The sequence below is a fragment of the Pollachius pollachius genome (assembly GCF_949987615.1).
Source record: "Pollachius pollachius genome assembly, chromosome: 13".
NCBI lineage: Eukaryota > Metazoa > Chordata > Actinopteri > Gadiformes > Gadidae > Pollachius > Pollachius pollachius.
Window position 1 is genome coordinate 7,256,329 of NC_136946.1, and position 16,891 is coordinate 7,273,219.

The window sequence follows — 16,891 nt, forward strand, 5'->3', positions numbered from 1 at the left end:
CCATGGTCTGGAATCAAAGCGGAGAGGAGATGGAGGGGCCTGTGAGATAAGAGAGCCCAGCCTTAGATCATAACAAGAGGAAACTGGGTTCACAGCCGCCTAGCTGAGGAGCGGAATCGATACTACTGCATGACCATAGATTACTCACTAACGCTGAGGCCGAGAGAGAGAGAGAGAGGGGGAAAATATAGGCTGAGGTAGACAGGAGGGAAGGAGAGGGGTGAGGGAGGAGGGAGGAGAGGGAGGAGAGAGGGATATAAGTCAGGATTAAATTGACTATGAGGATGCGACCTTCCAATAACATCTGCCGCTCTCATGCATATCAAAGCCCCCCCCCCCCCCCAGCTAGTTTATATATGTGTGTGTGTGTGTGTGTGTGTGTGTGTGTGTGTGTGTGTGTCTATCGATGTATGTGTGCATGTGCTCTCCAATGACTGATGATGTGTGTACTGGATTAATGTGTGCATGTCTGTGGGAATATGGATGCATTTGGATGGATGCACGGTTCCTCATTCTCCTCAAATTAGAGAGATGAGAATTTGAGAAGCGCTCACACCACGACACGTGAACGTGTCTTTCTCCCAGCAATCAATCACCTGGTTATATGCGGTGTCTCTCGGCAATCTAGAATACCTCAAACTGTTAAAGCAGTGCATTCTGGGTGGAAACCACAGGTGTTGACCCTATAGGTAACACATTGAGTGGCAGGTCGGGGTTGGGCGTCTTGCTCATGGAACGTCAACACTCCTAAAACAACCGGTTCTGCATAGAGCATGTACAAATGCAACCGCTCGCATGCAGAGCGAGCCCCTGAAATATCCCAAAGGTTCAATATGGAACCATCTTATGGGGTTTTGTTCGAAGAACCGTAGAGACGATGTACTTGATGTAGAACCTCTGAATGCTCAATAGTGCAGGTGGGTCGTTGACAAAGGTAGTATCTTTCGATTTTGAGCAGACCCCCTAACCATTTGAGGTTCCTCTCCCGGGGTGAGCAGCACTACACGTTTTACTCGCGCTACATTCAGGGAATCGATCGCCGACTCTGGACCTGAGGGCTGACTGCAGGAGTAGAAATCGTTGTGTCTTTAAGGGAGCGCCGAACAAATAACTAACAAAAGAGTACATTTGGAGTTAATATAAACAACACAAATCTGATCCAACCCTCCCCAATATGTTTGTTCCTCCAAACAGGGGTTACCGGCCGTTCTAAAAAGCGATACATACCTGCCTTTTACACAACCACTCTTGACAGTGCTACCGTTGGACTCATGAGTTTTTGTTGTGTACTTAACTAACGGTCATTAATTGCCGTCAAAAAAGGAGCGTGTCTAGTGTCGGTGAAGACCCTGCATTGCGATCTACTTCTGGGTGAAAGGCTGCTGTTTTCCGCTCGACTGGAAAGGTGGACCGCCTGTGTTGCACTCTGCCGAGGGATGCTCTGACCATGGAGCCTTGATGGAGCAAAAGGTTCTCGTCCATCGTCAACGGAACAGACAGAACAGCTGATGAGGAAACAGAGACCCCCCCCCCCCCCATTTTTCTATTATCATTTGGTACACGTTTATCCAAAGTCTTGTTTTCGACGTGTCATTTGGGAGCGGGTAGAGGAACTATGACTCAAGGTTTCCGTCAGATATAGCGCGAACATTGGGGATCAAAGAATCATGGAGGTTTTGGCACAGAGTGAACTACTTCCGCCATGGCTAGACCATCCAGCGGCGCTTTCCCCTGGCCCGTACAGTTGCGAGCACAACTGCAGATTGCGGGTTCCTTCCTCTTCACATTCCTTTCCCATTTTCTCGAAGAGAGGAGAAGGTCTTTCTTCCTCACGCTGTTCCTTGAAGGCTTCGGTGTGAAAAGAAGTAACCTCGAGGGAATGGCCCGATATGGGTCGGATATTACAGAATTTGTATTCCGAACCTTGGTTTAGGTTTTTTGAATCAAGTTCCACTTGAAAGTAAGGACATATATATATATATACACACATGACTGAAGACAGCGACGGGAAAGAAATTAACTTTTTTTGTGGAAACTTCTGAAGCTTTCAGCACAAAATCCAGAGGCCTCGAGGAAGCTCTGCTCACTACAGTATCCATCTCACACTTCACACTGAAAGAAACCCCACGTCTCTTGCAAGAAAATAATAAAAAGGCAGCCCACAGAAGTGCACAGATGTGTGCGGCGGGGGGCTGGGGTGTACTCCATAAAAAATAAAGAACGACCCGTCATGTTCTCGTCTCCTGTTCCGAGATTTATCCCCTTTATCGACACGGAGGCTCTCTGCTGGCCGTGGATGCGAGCGGCTTAAGCAGTCTGCACCGAATAAAAGCTAATCCTGCTAGTTCTGCTGGAGAGAGCCGGCATATTGGTATCACCCGCGTTCGATATCCAAATAGGAGCGCAGATCAGCCACGGGAAGGACACATGTCTAAACTATCGATGAGAAGATCCGTTATCAGCATATTCTAGCATATTCTATTCCCTACCAGACGTGCTCCCGCTTCTAATAAACGGGGAAGTCATAAAAAGAAGGCCCCAGAGAAATGGTGGATGAGCCTGAAAATCGGTATGACCCTCTTTCATGACGGCCTTTCATTATGATTTTAGTCCATGTTGACGGATCACCAGCCTCACACACACACACATGCACACACATGTGCCTGAGAGCTGTTACCCGCCATGTGGCCGAAGAAGAAGCTATAGGCTGTACTCGTTAACCAGTTGCAACCAGTTGCTTTTACGATTGAATTTTACAGCCGATATTATCCCGCTGCACTTTATTCAGAAACATGGCATTAATGAGATGGAAGGGAACAGGTTGGCTGCAAGCCCTTTGGGTTTGAATCCAGAACTTTCGGCCGGGAGTTAAGAACCATAACCAGTCAAAGATAGCCATTCAGAACAATTAACAGCCATAATTAGCCCCCTTTGGCCATTAGCCAAGAAGCTGCCACTATTTTTAATGAGTCTTATCTAATATTTGACATTAGTTTTTCATCAATTTGAAATTATCTAATGGCTGTGTTTAACAGGTTGATGCCTACTCAAAAAAAGATACTGACATGAATAACAAAGTATTTTCTTAATTTAAAAAAGAGCAGGCACTGAGATAATTGTTCCTTTCAGTCTGTCAACTACCAGGGAATTAAAGGGATCTGTAACTGTGGAAAACCACTGACTAAGAGAGGATTAATGCTGTAGAAGTTCCAGGTGAAAGACACGCTAATTAGAGTGAGCTGGATTAGCCGATTGGGTCTGCTGAGCTAATAAAAGTTACCTTTAGGGACGTGATTAAGTAACCATAATTCTTGATGCATCCATTTAACAAGCGTTTGCCAAACATTTGTACATTTGTTCTCTGTTGTTTGCTATGTTGTATTTCAACAGGTTTCAATAAGTCATCCGCCCGATTTGAATCGCTAGACCGCAGTTGTTTTCTTTGTTTGCTATTACGCCTCTTCCACTGTCCTGTTTCCTTGAACATCTCCATTTAGTTTTCAAAAAGCCTTCAGCAGCGGATAAAAACTCTGCAGGATTTAAACGCCATCTGTGATCCGAGCGTCCTTCAGCAAGTTCTGCTGATGCCTTCCACTCATCGTGCCAAGGTACACCCAAAACCAAGTGGATGGAAATAGGCCCATCAAAAGACATGTGAAAGACTCTCGAACTACGACGATACGAGCATGTGTACTCCTGGCACGTCCCAAGAGTCTAGGACACTTGGGACGTGTTGTGGGGGGAAAAACAAAGACAACTCAGTCTGAGGCCTTGAAAGTTTCAGAGAGAAAGAGGGGCCGTAAATTAGAGGCATTCACCACAGGGACATCAGATTACACCTTCAGTCAGTGCCGCGCTGTAGAGTGGCCACACACAATTCAAATAAAGTGTTCCTGCTAAACAGATCGATGCTATCGCTGTTCCCCTGCAATTACCAACAACAATACCTGAGCCTCGCTGCAGACTAGAGTAGGCTCTGAGCGGAGCTCCAAGGCCCCGAGGTTAGTGGAACTCGGCAGAGAGATTCCAGCCGAGTGGTCCCTCTCAAAAGAGTTGTCCCGCTTTAATACGGTGTTTCCACTTATTCAGGTAGGAGCCCCTCATTTAAATCTTTGCACAGATTTTCTAAGCTTTTTCTCAGCATTACAATCTGCTCTGAGTCGACTTGGGAGTTGTTTCCTCGCTGATCGATTCCGCCTGGTAAATGGCCAGTGTGTGGTCATGGCAACGCAGACATCGGCTTATCATGGTAACTCAGGACAGCAAAGGCAGGTCCTGCTAACAACATCGGCTTATCATGGTAACTAAGGACAATAAGGTGGAGGTCCTGCTAACAACAGCGGCTTAACATGGTTCATCAGGATAGAAAGGACAGGTCCTGCTAACAACATGGGCCTATCATGATAACTCAGGACAAATATATCACCTCATGCTAACAGAAATAGAAAACAATACAATAAGTTAGCTAAGGAAAGGGAAGCTGTCCCATGCCCAACACAACATAGTGGCGGCTTATCAGGGCAGCTAATGACAAAGACGGTCCTGGTGTGAACAGCAAACAGCAATGAAAAATAGCAGACTTGCTGTGGTAACTAAGGACAATGAAGGCCAGCTTGCGTTGCCCTAACAAGAGCGAACCTACATGGGGGCTGAGCAAAGAGAGGCCTCTGGCGACTACAATGACACTCACCGTGGTAGCTCAGGACAAAGAAGCCGGCCCCGGAGAAGTCTGAGTGGAACTTGATGAGGATGATGTTGGAGGTGGAGTAGACAGACTCCAGAGCCGTGTTCCCACTGAACTGGCCGATCTGGGGAGAGGACTGGTCCGGACCGTCCCTGTGGTAAACCACAAACAAAGAGACATGTGGAGGAAATCCTTGAACGCTTTTGGAGGTGAGGTCAAATTTAACGTTTGATTTGATCGATAAAAGCTACTTTTCTTTCCAAAAGCTCAAGGCTGAGAATGACGAATTGCAAATAATTAATATCGGAGCAGAATAATGTTATTCACAGTTTTGTTCACAGTGCGGAACACAACCAAGTTTCTAAAGAGCAACAGATACAGGGTGGCTGTACCAACACACTTCCAAGTCTTAAAATAAGACTCCATCAATAAATCCCAAGATTTGAGAGGATTGTCAAGTAAGATTTTCTTTTGTTGACAACGCACCAGCCCTCTAATACCTCGCCTTGGCTACTTATCTCTTCTACAAAAATCTGTTCTTTTTATGCAGTCACCAAGCAGTCTCGGAACAAATGAAAACAGAAGAAACGGCAATCATTCGATGAAGTACTTTTCTAACCTTTTCAATCTTTAAACCATATATATCATGAGATGTTATTGTTGGTTTCATAGCAGCAGTGCTAACGTTTACCATGAAACATCTGTTGATGTTGGTACAAATAATTATTAGCGGTATAACAATGAACAACCTATAGATCGAAGGCATGTGGCAGTTGGATTGTAAAAACACACACTAAACACGTCCACTAAATACCTCTGACGATGTGATTAACGCTTTAAGTGCTTCATAATACACTGAGTTTAACATTTAAACACAAAAGACTAAATATCACCAGTCTATATTTCCTATCACCAGCCTTTCACCAGTTATTATCAGTTACCATAATAATTTAGTCATCATCAACCGATTCATGTATCCTTGATATATGGCTAAAAGAGGATTAGCAATATACTTGCTGTTTCCTCCTAATGCCACTTCGCTACTGTAGCATCATTTATTACACTAATAAAGCAAGGTCTCTGTAAACACACTTAGCATAGTTAGCATAGGAATACCATTAGCCTTATTAGAAAGAAAGGTTAAATTGTTTATACAACAGTACTTGCAATGAAATTATATTAGTCACTTTACTCTATAAAGTTGCTGTTTATTTATCAAATGAATCAGCTGTAATTTACTTAAGAGTACATCGTTTTTTGCGTTGTCGAGCAAACGACTGGGCGATAGCTGCATTGGACCGATATAAATGTTGGATTTTTGCGGTGGAACATTTTTGGACCAATTCCGGATCAAGTATTTCTCAACACTGCGCTATAAGCACAGCTAAACACATGCTATTTTTGAATCCCTGTAGCGCAGCCACACAGTGAGATAGAGTAGCGTAAATGGACATATGCTATTATCACATTTACACTGAAACCCCCTCGGCCTTGTGTTGGGGTCATCATGGCTGCCAGTGGGAGACCAATTAGCAGACTAGCTGTCAAGTGGGCAGCAGAGGACAGGCCGCAGAGAAATCCACACCTCTACCTCCCACAACCAGCGCTCACAGAGCGCGCCTTTGTCCACCAATGACAACTGGTGTGTGTGTGTGTGTGTGTGTGTGTGTGTGTGTGTGTGAATGTGTGTGTGTGAATGTGTGTGTGTGAATGTGTGTGCGTGACTGTGTGTGTGCGTGCGTGTGTGTGTGCGCGTGCGCGCGCGTGCGCGTGCGTGTGCGTGTGTGTGTGTGTGTGCGAGTGTGTGGATTTTTGGGTGTGTGTCTGTGTGTGTGACAGAGGGATGGCGATAGAGAGGGAGGCCATCATATATAAAGGAAAAGAGAGAGGGGGGGGGCGTTTAAAGAGTGAGACAGTGAAAAAGTGAGACAGATAGACAGATAGGAAGACAGAAAGAGGGATGGATGACAAAGAGATATATAACAATAGTGAGAAAGAGATAGAGAAAAAGAGAGCGAAAACAAACATTGAGAGATATATAGACAAAAATATGAGATAGAGAGAGAGGAGGACGCCATACAGAAAGAGAAAGAGAGAGTGAGAGTGAGAGAGAGCGAGGGAGTGAGATAGCAAGAGAGCGAGACAGAGAGAGAGAGAGAGAGAGAGAGAGAGAGAGAGAGAGAGAGAGAGAGACAAACGAGGAAGGAATTCAGTTGGTAGAATATTCCAGATGGATTCAGGCCAGGGGCACGATGTGCTCTCCCAACAGGGAGGTGGGGCGGGGGTGTTGGGTGGGTGGATTGGTTGAGTGAGTTGGGTGGTGGCGGGGGGGCGGGTGGAGGTCCTCCGCGACCAATCAAGGGTATCCGCGGTGGGTGGGCAGCACACAGCTGTCTACGGCTCCCTACTCCTCTGGTGCTACCGGAGTGGGGGGGAACCGAAACACACACAGCACGGCAGGACACCACGGCGACCACACAGACAAGCACGCACACACACGCAATACTACCCAGAAAATGAAAAACTTAAAACAAACTGAAAGAAGGACAATTTGGGAAAAGTCATCGTATTTTCCCCGGCCTTGACACACATCGCATTAGCCGGGTAATTCGGCCGTCTGAAAGCTGCCGGGGAGCCGAGGGCTGTATGGACACACCGCGGCCATCTGGGCTTATCGCCGTGGGAACAGCCGCGTTCACACAAGCAACACACACACACCATCACTGATGATGTGGTGGTGGTGCGTTATCGGCTTTGCAAAAACAGCAAGTATGAGACAAAGTATTGTGCATATTATGCATGGGACAGCCAAAAACAAATTGAGATTATGCAGAACTCAATTCGTTATATATATATATATACACATATTTGTTTCTTTAAGGTGAACGGCTTGAGTGTATAACTACGAAAATAGCAAACTTTGGCTGAGGGGAGAGGGTGACACAAAGGGAAATTAAAATTAAGAGAGAAGGTGAAAGTGGGAACAAATAGTATTTAAAAGAGAAATGTGTTTTTTGGGCTGTCAGTAGTCATGGTAACATAAATCGCAGGAGTTCAGCCAATTAGCGGTTGTTCCTGGAAAAAGGGTTAAGGAGCAGGACTTCCTGCATGTGTGTGTGTGAGAGACAGAACTGTGTGTCAGTGAGGGTGTATGTGTGTATTGATGTACTTTGAATAGAACTATGTGATCCTCTCGCGACACACTCAAGAAAAATCGACAAACCTCTGCTCCTCCTAATTCCCAGAGCTTCTCCGCATGCGAGTTGTTCAGCTGTTCTTAGAAACGTGGTGGTGCATCATTAGGCAGCTAGCCCACATTGTATGCTTAAAGACCAAATGTAATTCTTTATATGAATCCACCTGTGAGATTTCTATCATAAATATTCATTATATATTTCTGAAGTATTTTTATAGTACATAAATATATTCGTATTCAAAGGAAAGGTCAAATAAAGTGATTTTGGGAATGTCCGTACTCATGGTAACAAATACTGCGGTAGTTCAGCGAAATGGGTTGCTCCTGAAAAATGGGTTAAGGAGAAGTATTCCTGCATGTGTTTGTGTGAGGGTGTGTGTCATAGCCACCTACTAGATCGGGATATTGATTTATAGATATGAGTTCATTAGAAGTACAGTATACATAGTGTATAGAGTGTACAACACCAGCTGCCAGACGTTGATGTGATCGTATATAGATATTAGTATAGTGTGTGTATCTATATCTATATATATAAAGATATAGATATGCATCGATCGATAGATAGATAGATATTTATAGTGTATAACACCACCTACCAGACGGTGATGTGAGTATATATAGATATGAGTACATCAGAATAGCACGTGCATACATATATATAGAGTGTATAACACCACCTACCAGACGGTGATGTAGTCGTAGATGGATATGAGTACGCCAGTATAGTGACTATAGAGTGTATAGCACCACCTACCAGACGGTGATGTAGTCGTAGATAGATATGAGTACACCAGTATAGTGACTATAGAGTGAATAACACCACCTACCACACGGTGATGTAGTCGTAGATAGATATGAGTACACCAGTACAGTGACTAGAGTGAATAACACCACCTACCACACGGTGATGTAGTCGTAGATAGATATGAGTACACCAGTACAGTGACTATAGAGTGTATAGCACCACCTACCAAACGGTAATGTAGTCGTAGATGGGCTCGGTGCTGAGAACGGTGAAGTTGATGTAGATGCCGTGTCCCGGAGGAACCCTGACGCTCCACACACAGTCCTGGAAGTTGGGGTACTCCTCGGGGTGTCCCGGGGAGTAGATGGTCCCGTTCAGGGACGTGATGTTCCCCCCACACAGAGCTGTGGCGGAAAGGACACGGTGAGACCCGGAACAACGGGACGCCGGCCCTTTAAGACGAGGCCCCCGTGGCGGGGGGGTCTCGGAGCTGCAGCTGTACGAGCTGAAGGGGCGACAGACTCTGCGGGGCGTCCGTGGGCGGAGGCGTGTGGGCCATATGATAATATAAATTGCATCGGGCCGCATAATTATTCAGTCATAATGATTCCTCTCACACCTTTCCCCAAAGCGACCTACAGTGATTCGAGACGGCCTCCCAGCGAGGTGAATGAGTTAAGACGCAGGCGATTAACGAGCGGGGGTGAAGCCTGTTGCTCAAGGACGCCTGCTAATTGGCTTCATGAAAAAACACTTCATAAAAGTGATGTGAACTGAATTTACCGTCATGCGTGCCGCAATGATCCAAATATCGCACTGCGCAGTACAAGATATTTTGAACGCTGCTCTTTCTAAGCAGGTCTAGTTAATAAGACCATTTACTTCGTTACACGTTTTGAAGGGCTAGGTGTCTGCGTTAGGTCGACTGCAGACATTGGGGTTGGACCCCAGAACCTTTGGGCTGCGTGTTCAGCACCCTAAATGAATGGTAAATGGACTGAATTTATATAGCCCTATATAGCGCTGTTATCCAAAGCGCTTTACAATATTGCCTGACATTCACCCATTCACAAAAATACACCCCAGCTCGTCGAGAGCAGTGAGGGTTAAGTGCCTTGCTCAGGGAAACCTCGCCACTCAGCTAGGAGGAGCCAGGGATCTAACTAGTAACCTTGCGGTTACCAGCCAACCTGATCTTCCTCCTGAGCTCCTGCCGCACCTAACTCCTAGCTTGTGCCGTGACATGACAAAAGGTAGTGTTCATTCTCCCGCAGTCGGTAGCCAATCCCAGACCTTCGCATCGGGGCAGCGGGTGGTTCCAGGTGCGGCTGATCCCGTGCAGGCAGGTGAGCGAGGCCTCCCCGATCAGGGAGTACCCCGGCAGGCACTCGAACGACACCGTCATGCCCACGCTGAAGTCCGTCCCGATCACGATCCCGTTCCGGAAGGGCCGCGGGTCAGGGCAGCTCTGCAGCTGGTAGGCTGGGAAAAAATGGGAAATTTGGGGAAATTTGAAAAAAATGAATTACCTTTTAAATGCCAGAAGGTTCTCTACAATCTGTCACCCAGGACACATACATGTTCTATGCATCAATATGGAAAATAAGGAAGTAATAGCATGAAGGGGCAACATCAAAAACATTTGATGAATAGATTGAAAGGACAGACAGACAGATACATAGAAACACATACAGACAGATCGATACATATATACATACATTTATACATTAGCAACTAAACAAGGAACTACAATGTTCACATGGGCAAATTGTCAGCGTGTTGAAAACACGTTTTAAAAATAGCACTGAGAATAATTACCCTGGTACGTGATGTGGAAACCCGGCTTGTTTTGCGAGTAGTCGCTGTGGAAGAAGAAGCTGGTTTGGTGGGTGGTGCTAAACAGAGACTTGGGGATGATTGGTCCGCTGAACCTGTCAATCACGGAGCCGGTCTCCATGTTGCCACTGCGGATCTCGAGGTAGTCGTGGATAGCTTCTGTGGAGAAGTTGAGGAACTGCAGATGGATCCCTGGAGGAAGACAGCACCACAATGCAGGATAAATTACAACAACAAGCAAACCAACCAATCTATGAATTGGTTCACTAGCGGGGATCCTCCAGAGGTCAATTATATCTAACATCGATATGATTCACATGCGCCACTTAGGATTGGCTCTACTCAGCCACGGTATTTCAATCACAAAAAGTTAACGGAAAAAGATCCACAAATAACCGGCTGAGCTAGAGACTCAATTGAGTGACTACGTGAACAAACAGAGGAACTAGGAGGGATTGAGAGGGAGAATAATGACATTTATACTAGGCTGAGAGAGGATCCTGATTTGTAGATTGTAGCATTATAATGGTCTACCGCAGGCGCACTTTCTGAGCTGTGTCCGTCAGTCAACAGTCCCCAGAGCGAGAAGAAAAATAACATGAAAAGACGAACAAAAAACAACGAAGACAAGCAGGATAAATACAGAGTTTCACCAAGGAGTTGGACAATTCTTTTAGCGGATACCTCACTTTTAACCGTCTGTCCCTCTCACTCGCCTCTCGGCGCTTAACCCATGCGACTGAAAGTCCCGCCCCCTCTCTCGCCTCTTATCCCATGTCACTGAATGTCCCGGCCCCTCTCACTTCTTAACCTATTCAACTGAAAGTCCCGCCCCCTATATATCCCCTCTTAAGCCATGTCACCTGAAGTCCCACCACCTCTCTTACCTCTTAACCCATGTCAGTGAAAGTCCAGCCCCCTATTTCGCCTCTGAAGCCATGTCACCTAAAGACCCGCCCCCTCTCTCGCCAATTGTTGTGTCCGTCAGGCCCAGGAACCTTGAGGGCCCCCTTACCGAAGCCCACCGGCAGGTTGACCGCCCAGGAGCAGTCTAAGCCACTGGGGTAGTTGCCAGGGTAACCGGGACTCAGGATCACTCCGCTTACGTCCGTCATGGAGCCACCGCATTGGGCTGTGCGCACGCACGCACGCACACACACACACACACACACACACACACACACACACACACACACACACACACACACACACACACACACACACACACACACACACACACACACGCACACGCACACGCACACAGATAAACAGAGAGGGGGAGGAAGAGAGAGAGGTAGAGAGAGTGGAAGAAAGGAAGTGGAATAATTAGCACTAAGTGAACAGCAGATCAGCAAGAGGTATACTGTCTATAATTGACTGACATCATAGCGATCAGCCTCAGCTTCTGCCTGAATCACTCTGGGTACAAACCCGGTCTAAACTAAAGGGGTAGCAGACGCCCGGAGTCCAAGCTGGCCTGGATGCGAGTCACAACCCACCTACCACCCTCCAATCTCTGGCTTCCCCCCCCTTTTTTCGAAGGAACAAGGAAACGAGGACAAAACCGGGGGACTGCGGCGAACAATGGCTTTTATCCACTTGTGGCCAATGTGGAACAGGAACATTGGGAACGCCAATTCTGCGGTCCCCCTCATTAACACAGGCCGGTCGGACTCCGCTCGGCCACCACGGCATTATCAAGCACACCGGGCAGCGGGCGGCGACGCCCCAGGGCCCGGGCTTTTCACTGCTGCTTTCTATTTATTCCTGGGATATGATGGGTCATTTGCAACGCTAAAGAGCCCCGCACCAACCCCGGGAGAACCAGGGTGAAATGTGTCTGAGGGAAGAAGCAGTTTGAATGGCGATGTGCCTCATGTGCTGTTTAATTAAAGGGGATTTTGGAGGGTAGAGTTCTACCTGCAGCATGCATGTCCTCATCATAACTCAATACCTTTTTATTACGCATAATAAGTGTATGTATGTGTATGTATGTGTATGTGAGTGTGTGTGTGTGTGTGGCATCTCTTTGTACGTGTGAGTGTGTATGCTTGTGTGTCTGTGTTTCTCGGTGTGTGTGTGTGCGTGCGTGCGCGTGTGTGTGTTTGTGTCCGTGGGTCTGTGTGCGTGTATGTGTGTGTGCGTATGCGTGAATGTGTGTGCACGTTTGTGTGTGTCCGTGCGTATGTGTGCATGCGTCCGTGTGCCTGTGCCTGTGCGTGTACGTGTGTGTGTGTGTGTCTACCTACCAATGCACAGCGGTACCGGGTAGTTCCATCTCCTCACAGGCCCTGGCATGCAGGTGATGTGGGCGTGGCCCTAACAGACAAAACACACACACACACACACCTTTGGACTCGGGACCATGTAACTCCCCAGGATCCCTTTTCATCCAACACACTCCTTTAGATATAAATGACCAAAGAGTCCATTATGCTGTACACATTATGAATGCATGTGAGAGAGCCGATTGGAGTGACTATATGAATCACCGCACAAGGCCAGTGGAATAGGATTTATATTCCTAGGAGTCAAGTGCAGAACAGGAGATAATAGGACAGGGGGTACAATAGTTCTACCAAAGTATAAAGGTCATGTTTCATTGTACACTTTTGCCTTAGCTCAGACTAGTTTATAAGTCTAGTCTGGTCTACTGAAGTCCAGTCTACTCCAGTCTGCTCCAGCCTCCAGTCTAGTACAGACTAGCCTAGCCTTGTGTGGTTTAGTCTTGTTTAGCATAGTCTAGTCCAGTCTAGTCTACTGAGGTCTAGTCTGGTCGATTGAAGTCCAGTCTATACCAATATCTTCCAGACTCAAGTACTCTAGTCTGCTCCAGCTTTGCCTAGTCTAATACAGACAAGTCTAATACAGACTAGTCTAATACAGCCTTGCCTAATACAGCCTAGCCAAGCCTAATTTAGTCTAGTCTTGTTGAGCATGGTCTAGTTCATGGCTTCACGGTGCAGTGTCTCACCTGAAGGGAGTATCCGTGTTCGCAGGAGAACTGCACCACGTCCCCAACCATGTGGCGGTCCCCGTGGCGGACCCCGTAGTTGGGGGTCTGGGGCTCAGGGCAGGTCTCCAGGCCGATGGCTGGGGGGAGGTCAAAGGGTCAGCAACACACACCACGACACACACACACACACGCACGCACGCACGGTCAGAGCACACACACGCGCATACAACCCTCCCTGCAAACCGTCCCCTTGGACGGGAGAAAGAGACGTGCCGAGGAATAGCAGACAGGAAGTGGTCTGAGGATCGTCTGTTCTTAACCAGCAGAGTCTAAAGTAAAGAGGTGTGTTTTATGGGGCGGTTAATATATTTATAATATATATATAACAGCGTCTTAAAACACACTCTTTAGCTGAGCTTTCCGTCAAAATCATCCGGTCCGTGATTGTCTTTGTTTGTTTGTACCTCTCAGGTATACCTTTGCGCTCATTGTTTATTGTGCCTTTAAACAAAATGATTGGTCCCGCTGTGTTTCTTCTCTTGTTAAGCGACTTTAATTGCTTCTGTAAAAAAAATAATCTCTGTGATTCCGTTCCCCGTGATTTCAAACTAATTTCCTGCTACACTTTTGTAGCGCTGTTATGAACCGAAACCCGCCCTGTCAATAAAGTTTAATTGCATTCAATTCTTTGCGTTTGTGTCTCTAAAACAACACAGGACGGGGGGGCTGCGGAGGCAGGGGGGGCAGGTACCGGTGTACTCCAGGTGGAAGCCGGCGGCAGACACGCTGATGTCAGAGCTGAAGCTCAGGTAGAGGTTGTTGGACGTGCTGTTGAGCAGAGGAGGGATGGTGGTGCCTGCGGCCAGAGAGGAGAGGGGAGGAGAGAGGAGGGAGAGAGGGGAGGAGAGAGGAGGGGGAGGGTGGAGAGAGGGGAGGAGAGGAGAGAGGAGGGGGGAGAGGAGAGAGGAGGGGGCGAGATGGGAGGAGAGGAGAGAGGAGGGGGGAGAGATGGGAGGAGAGGAGAGAGGAGGGGGGAGAGGAGGGGGGAGAGGGGAGGAGAAAGGAGGGGGGAGAGGAGAGAGGAGGGGGGAGAGGAGGGGGGAGAGGAGAGAGGAGGGGGGAGAGAGGGGAGGAGAGGGGAGAGAGGGGAGGCCAGTGGAAAGGCAGAAGAAGGGGAGGGAGAGGCAAGAGAGGAAGAGGAAGAAAGAAAGAACAACAGACAGAGAGGGAGAGGAAGAAAGAACGATCGACAAAAAGGGAGGACAAAAGACAAGTCAGGAAGAATGATAGAAAGGAAGGAGACACAGAGAGGGAGAACGAAAGAAAGAGAGGAAGGAAGGAAAGGGAGAACGAAAGGAAGAGAGGAAGGAAGGAAAGGGAGAACGAAAGGAAGAAGGAACAAGAGACGGAAAGGGAGTTGAGAAAAGAAAGAATAGAAAGGAGGGAGAGAAAAAATGGGAGAAAGTTATTCAAAAATATTGTATGAAAGGTACATAAAAGTATGCAAGGAAAAAAAAAAAGCATGCTTATCGTTCCCTTTGTTTCAAAGTTATTACAAATCACTTTTCTGTCGCTTCTCCTACTTAGTCAACGTAATAAAAGTGCACTCTGCCGTCGATACATCCTGGCACACCGGGTGTTCAGCGCATGAGTCACAAAGTGCAGAGTGTATCAGCAGCTTTTAACGCCATCAACAGCACCTCCGCCGCCGCCATCGTCGTCATCCTCCGAGGACGAAGACCATGAGTGACAGCAGGGCCCTCGCTGGCCGTTTCCCCGTGTGATGAAACATCAGACCCCCCACTTCCACAAGCCCTTTATAAGCGAGCGTCCCCCGCTGTTTTCCCATAATCCTCCCTGGCAGTGAGCAATGCGCTGGTGATCTCCTCCACGGAGGTGGTTGACATGTGCCGTGTGAATTCGTACTTTTGTTGCGTGACTGCCGTCGGTTGGGCTTATGTAACGGGCCGGGATGGATACTCGGTGTTCCCGTGGCGATGTCAGGACATGACGCGTTGTTCCTCATTTCCTCACTCTCATTACTCAGTTTTTTGCATTTTGGATCCATTGGCTCCATATGAATTGGCTTTGTTTATTCTCCACATGTTGTTTGGATTTAATTACTTTTTCTTATGTGTGTGCGTTTTTAACATCGAGAGGACACTTAAAATTTCCTAAGAGATTTCTATAAAAGCGCGTGTCATTTTTAGACTTAATGATGACGTTTCGTGTGTGCCATTTGAACACTGTGGGCTTCGCGATTAATTCAGGTGAATATATGAATATGTGTGGGAGTTCTTTTGGACACTTTTTACAGGTACAACCGTCTAGAAGAGAACCGTTTAGAGGAGTCTCTGCACAGCGTCCCCGCTGCGTGTCTGGCACTGAACCTGTTTCTATGTCTGTGTGCTTGGGTTTGTGTGTATGTGTATCTGTGTTTGTCTGTATCTGTGTCTGTGTGTGTGTGTGTGTGTGGGTGTGTATCAGTGCGTGTGACCATAGGTGTCTGTGTGTGTGTGTGTTTGAGTGCATGCGCTCGTGTGTGTGTGTGTGTGTGACCATGTCTGTGTGTGTGTGTGTGTGTGCGTGTGACCATGTCTCTGTGTGTGTGTGTGTGTGTGTGTGTGTGTGTGTGTGTGTGTTTGTACTTTCATTGTTGTGTGTGTGTGTGGTTTGTATATGTTTATGTGTGTGCATGCGTATCCGTGTGTGTGTTTTTGTGCGTGCGTTCATGGGCGTGTGTGTGTGGGCATGCTTTGCGGGCAGATGTCAGTAGGTGTGTTTGGCTGCTCGCCTGCTGAGAAAGCCCCGTTAAACTGTTCCACCACTAATTTTGTTCTCCCATCAACAGGTTAACACCTCAGTAGGGGGCACCATGACCCACAGCGGTAAAACTCCCATCAGAAACATAAGCAGCGACGACGGGAAAGTGGCACAGGCGATGTTGAGCGATGATCATTGAGATCAATGTGACTGGTGGCCAGAATATTTAAATATTCGGTGCCGACATCGTCCCCGCCTGAAATCGAGTGAAATCCCAGACGAGACGCAATTCGTGAATTATAAAACGTGCAAGTAATTGCAACTGTAATTTCACAAGTTCCATTTTGTAACCCCCGCTTATTTATTGATTTATTGATTCATCCATTAATGTGTTTTCCTGGGTTACCAGAGTAGCTTCCTAGCCGCGGCGCGTGGTTGTCGGCGCCGTCGTAGAAGTCCAGGGAGTCCCAATTGTGCTCCGTGGCGAAGCTCACCACCTGGATCTGAGAGGGTACAGGACCTTTACACAACGGCTGGACTTACTCCGTGTAATGCTGGACACATCCTTCCTGCTGTGTTAAGCTCATGTGCAAGTGAAGTCATGCTAGGCTATGTCATCTTATTAATATCGTGCTCAGAGTTTTCGAGACTTGTAAAGGTACGTTATGTAATTCCCAGTATTGTTACGTTCACGTTTGTTGTGATTTG

General features: G+C 47.2%; 1 protein-coding gene across 1 annotated transcript in view; it reads right to left on the reverse strand.

Moving 5' to 3' along the window:
• LOC307085089 (CUB and sushi domain-containing protein 3-like) overlaps positions 1 to 16,891 on the reverse strand; it is a gene marked incomplete at both ends in the record, with an annotated part of 322,874 nt that overhangs the window by 38,534 nt on the left and 267,449 nt on the right. Inside the window, 9 exon segments of the mRNA XM_079749759.1 lie at positions 4,691 to 4,836; positions 8,855 to 9,032; positions 9,922 to 10,110; positions 10,447 to 10,656; positions 11,480 to 11,596; positions 12,714 to 12,783; positions 13,439 to 13,557; positions 14,172 to 14,276; positions 16,590 to 16,686. Of these exon segments, the coding sequence (XP_079605885.1) occupies positions 4,691 to 4,836; positions 8,855 to 9,032; positions 9,922 to 10,110; positions 10,447 to 10,656; positions 11,480 to 11,596; positions 12,714 to 12,783; positions 13,439 to 13,557; positions 14,172 to 14,276; positions 16,590 to 16,686 (1,231 nt within the window).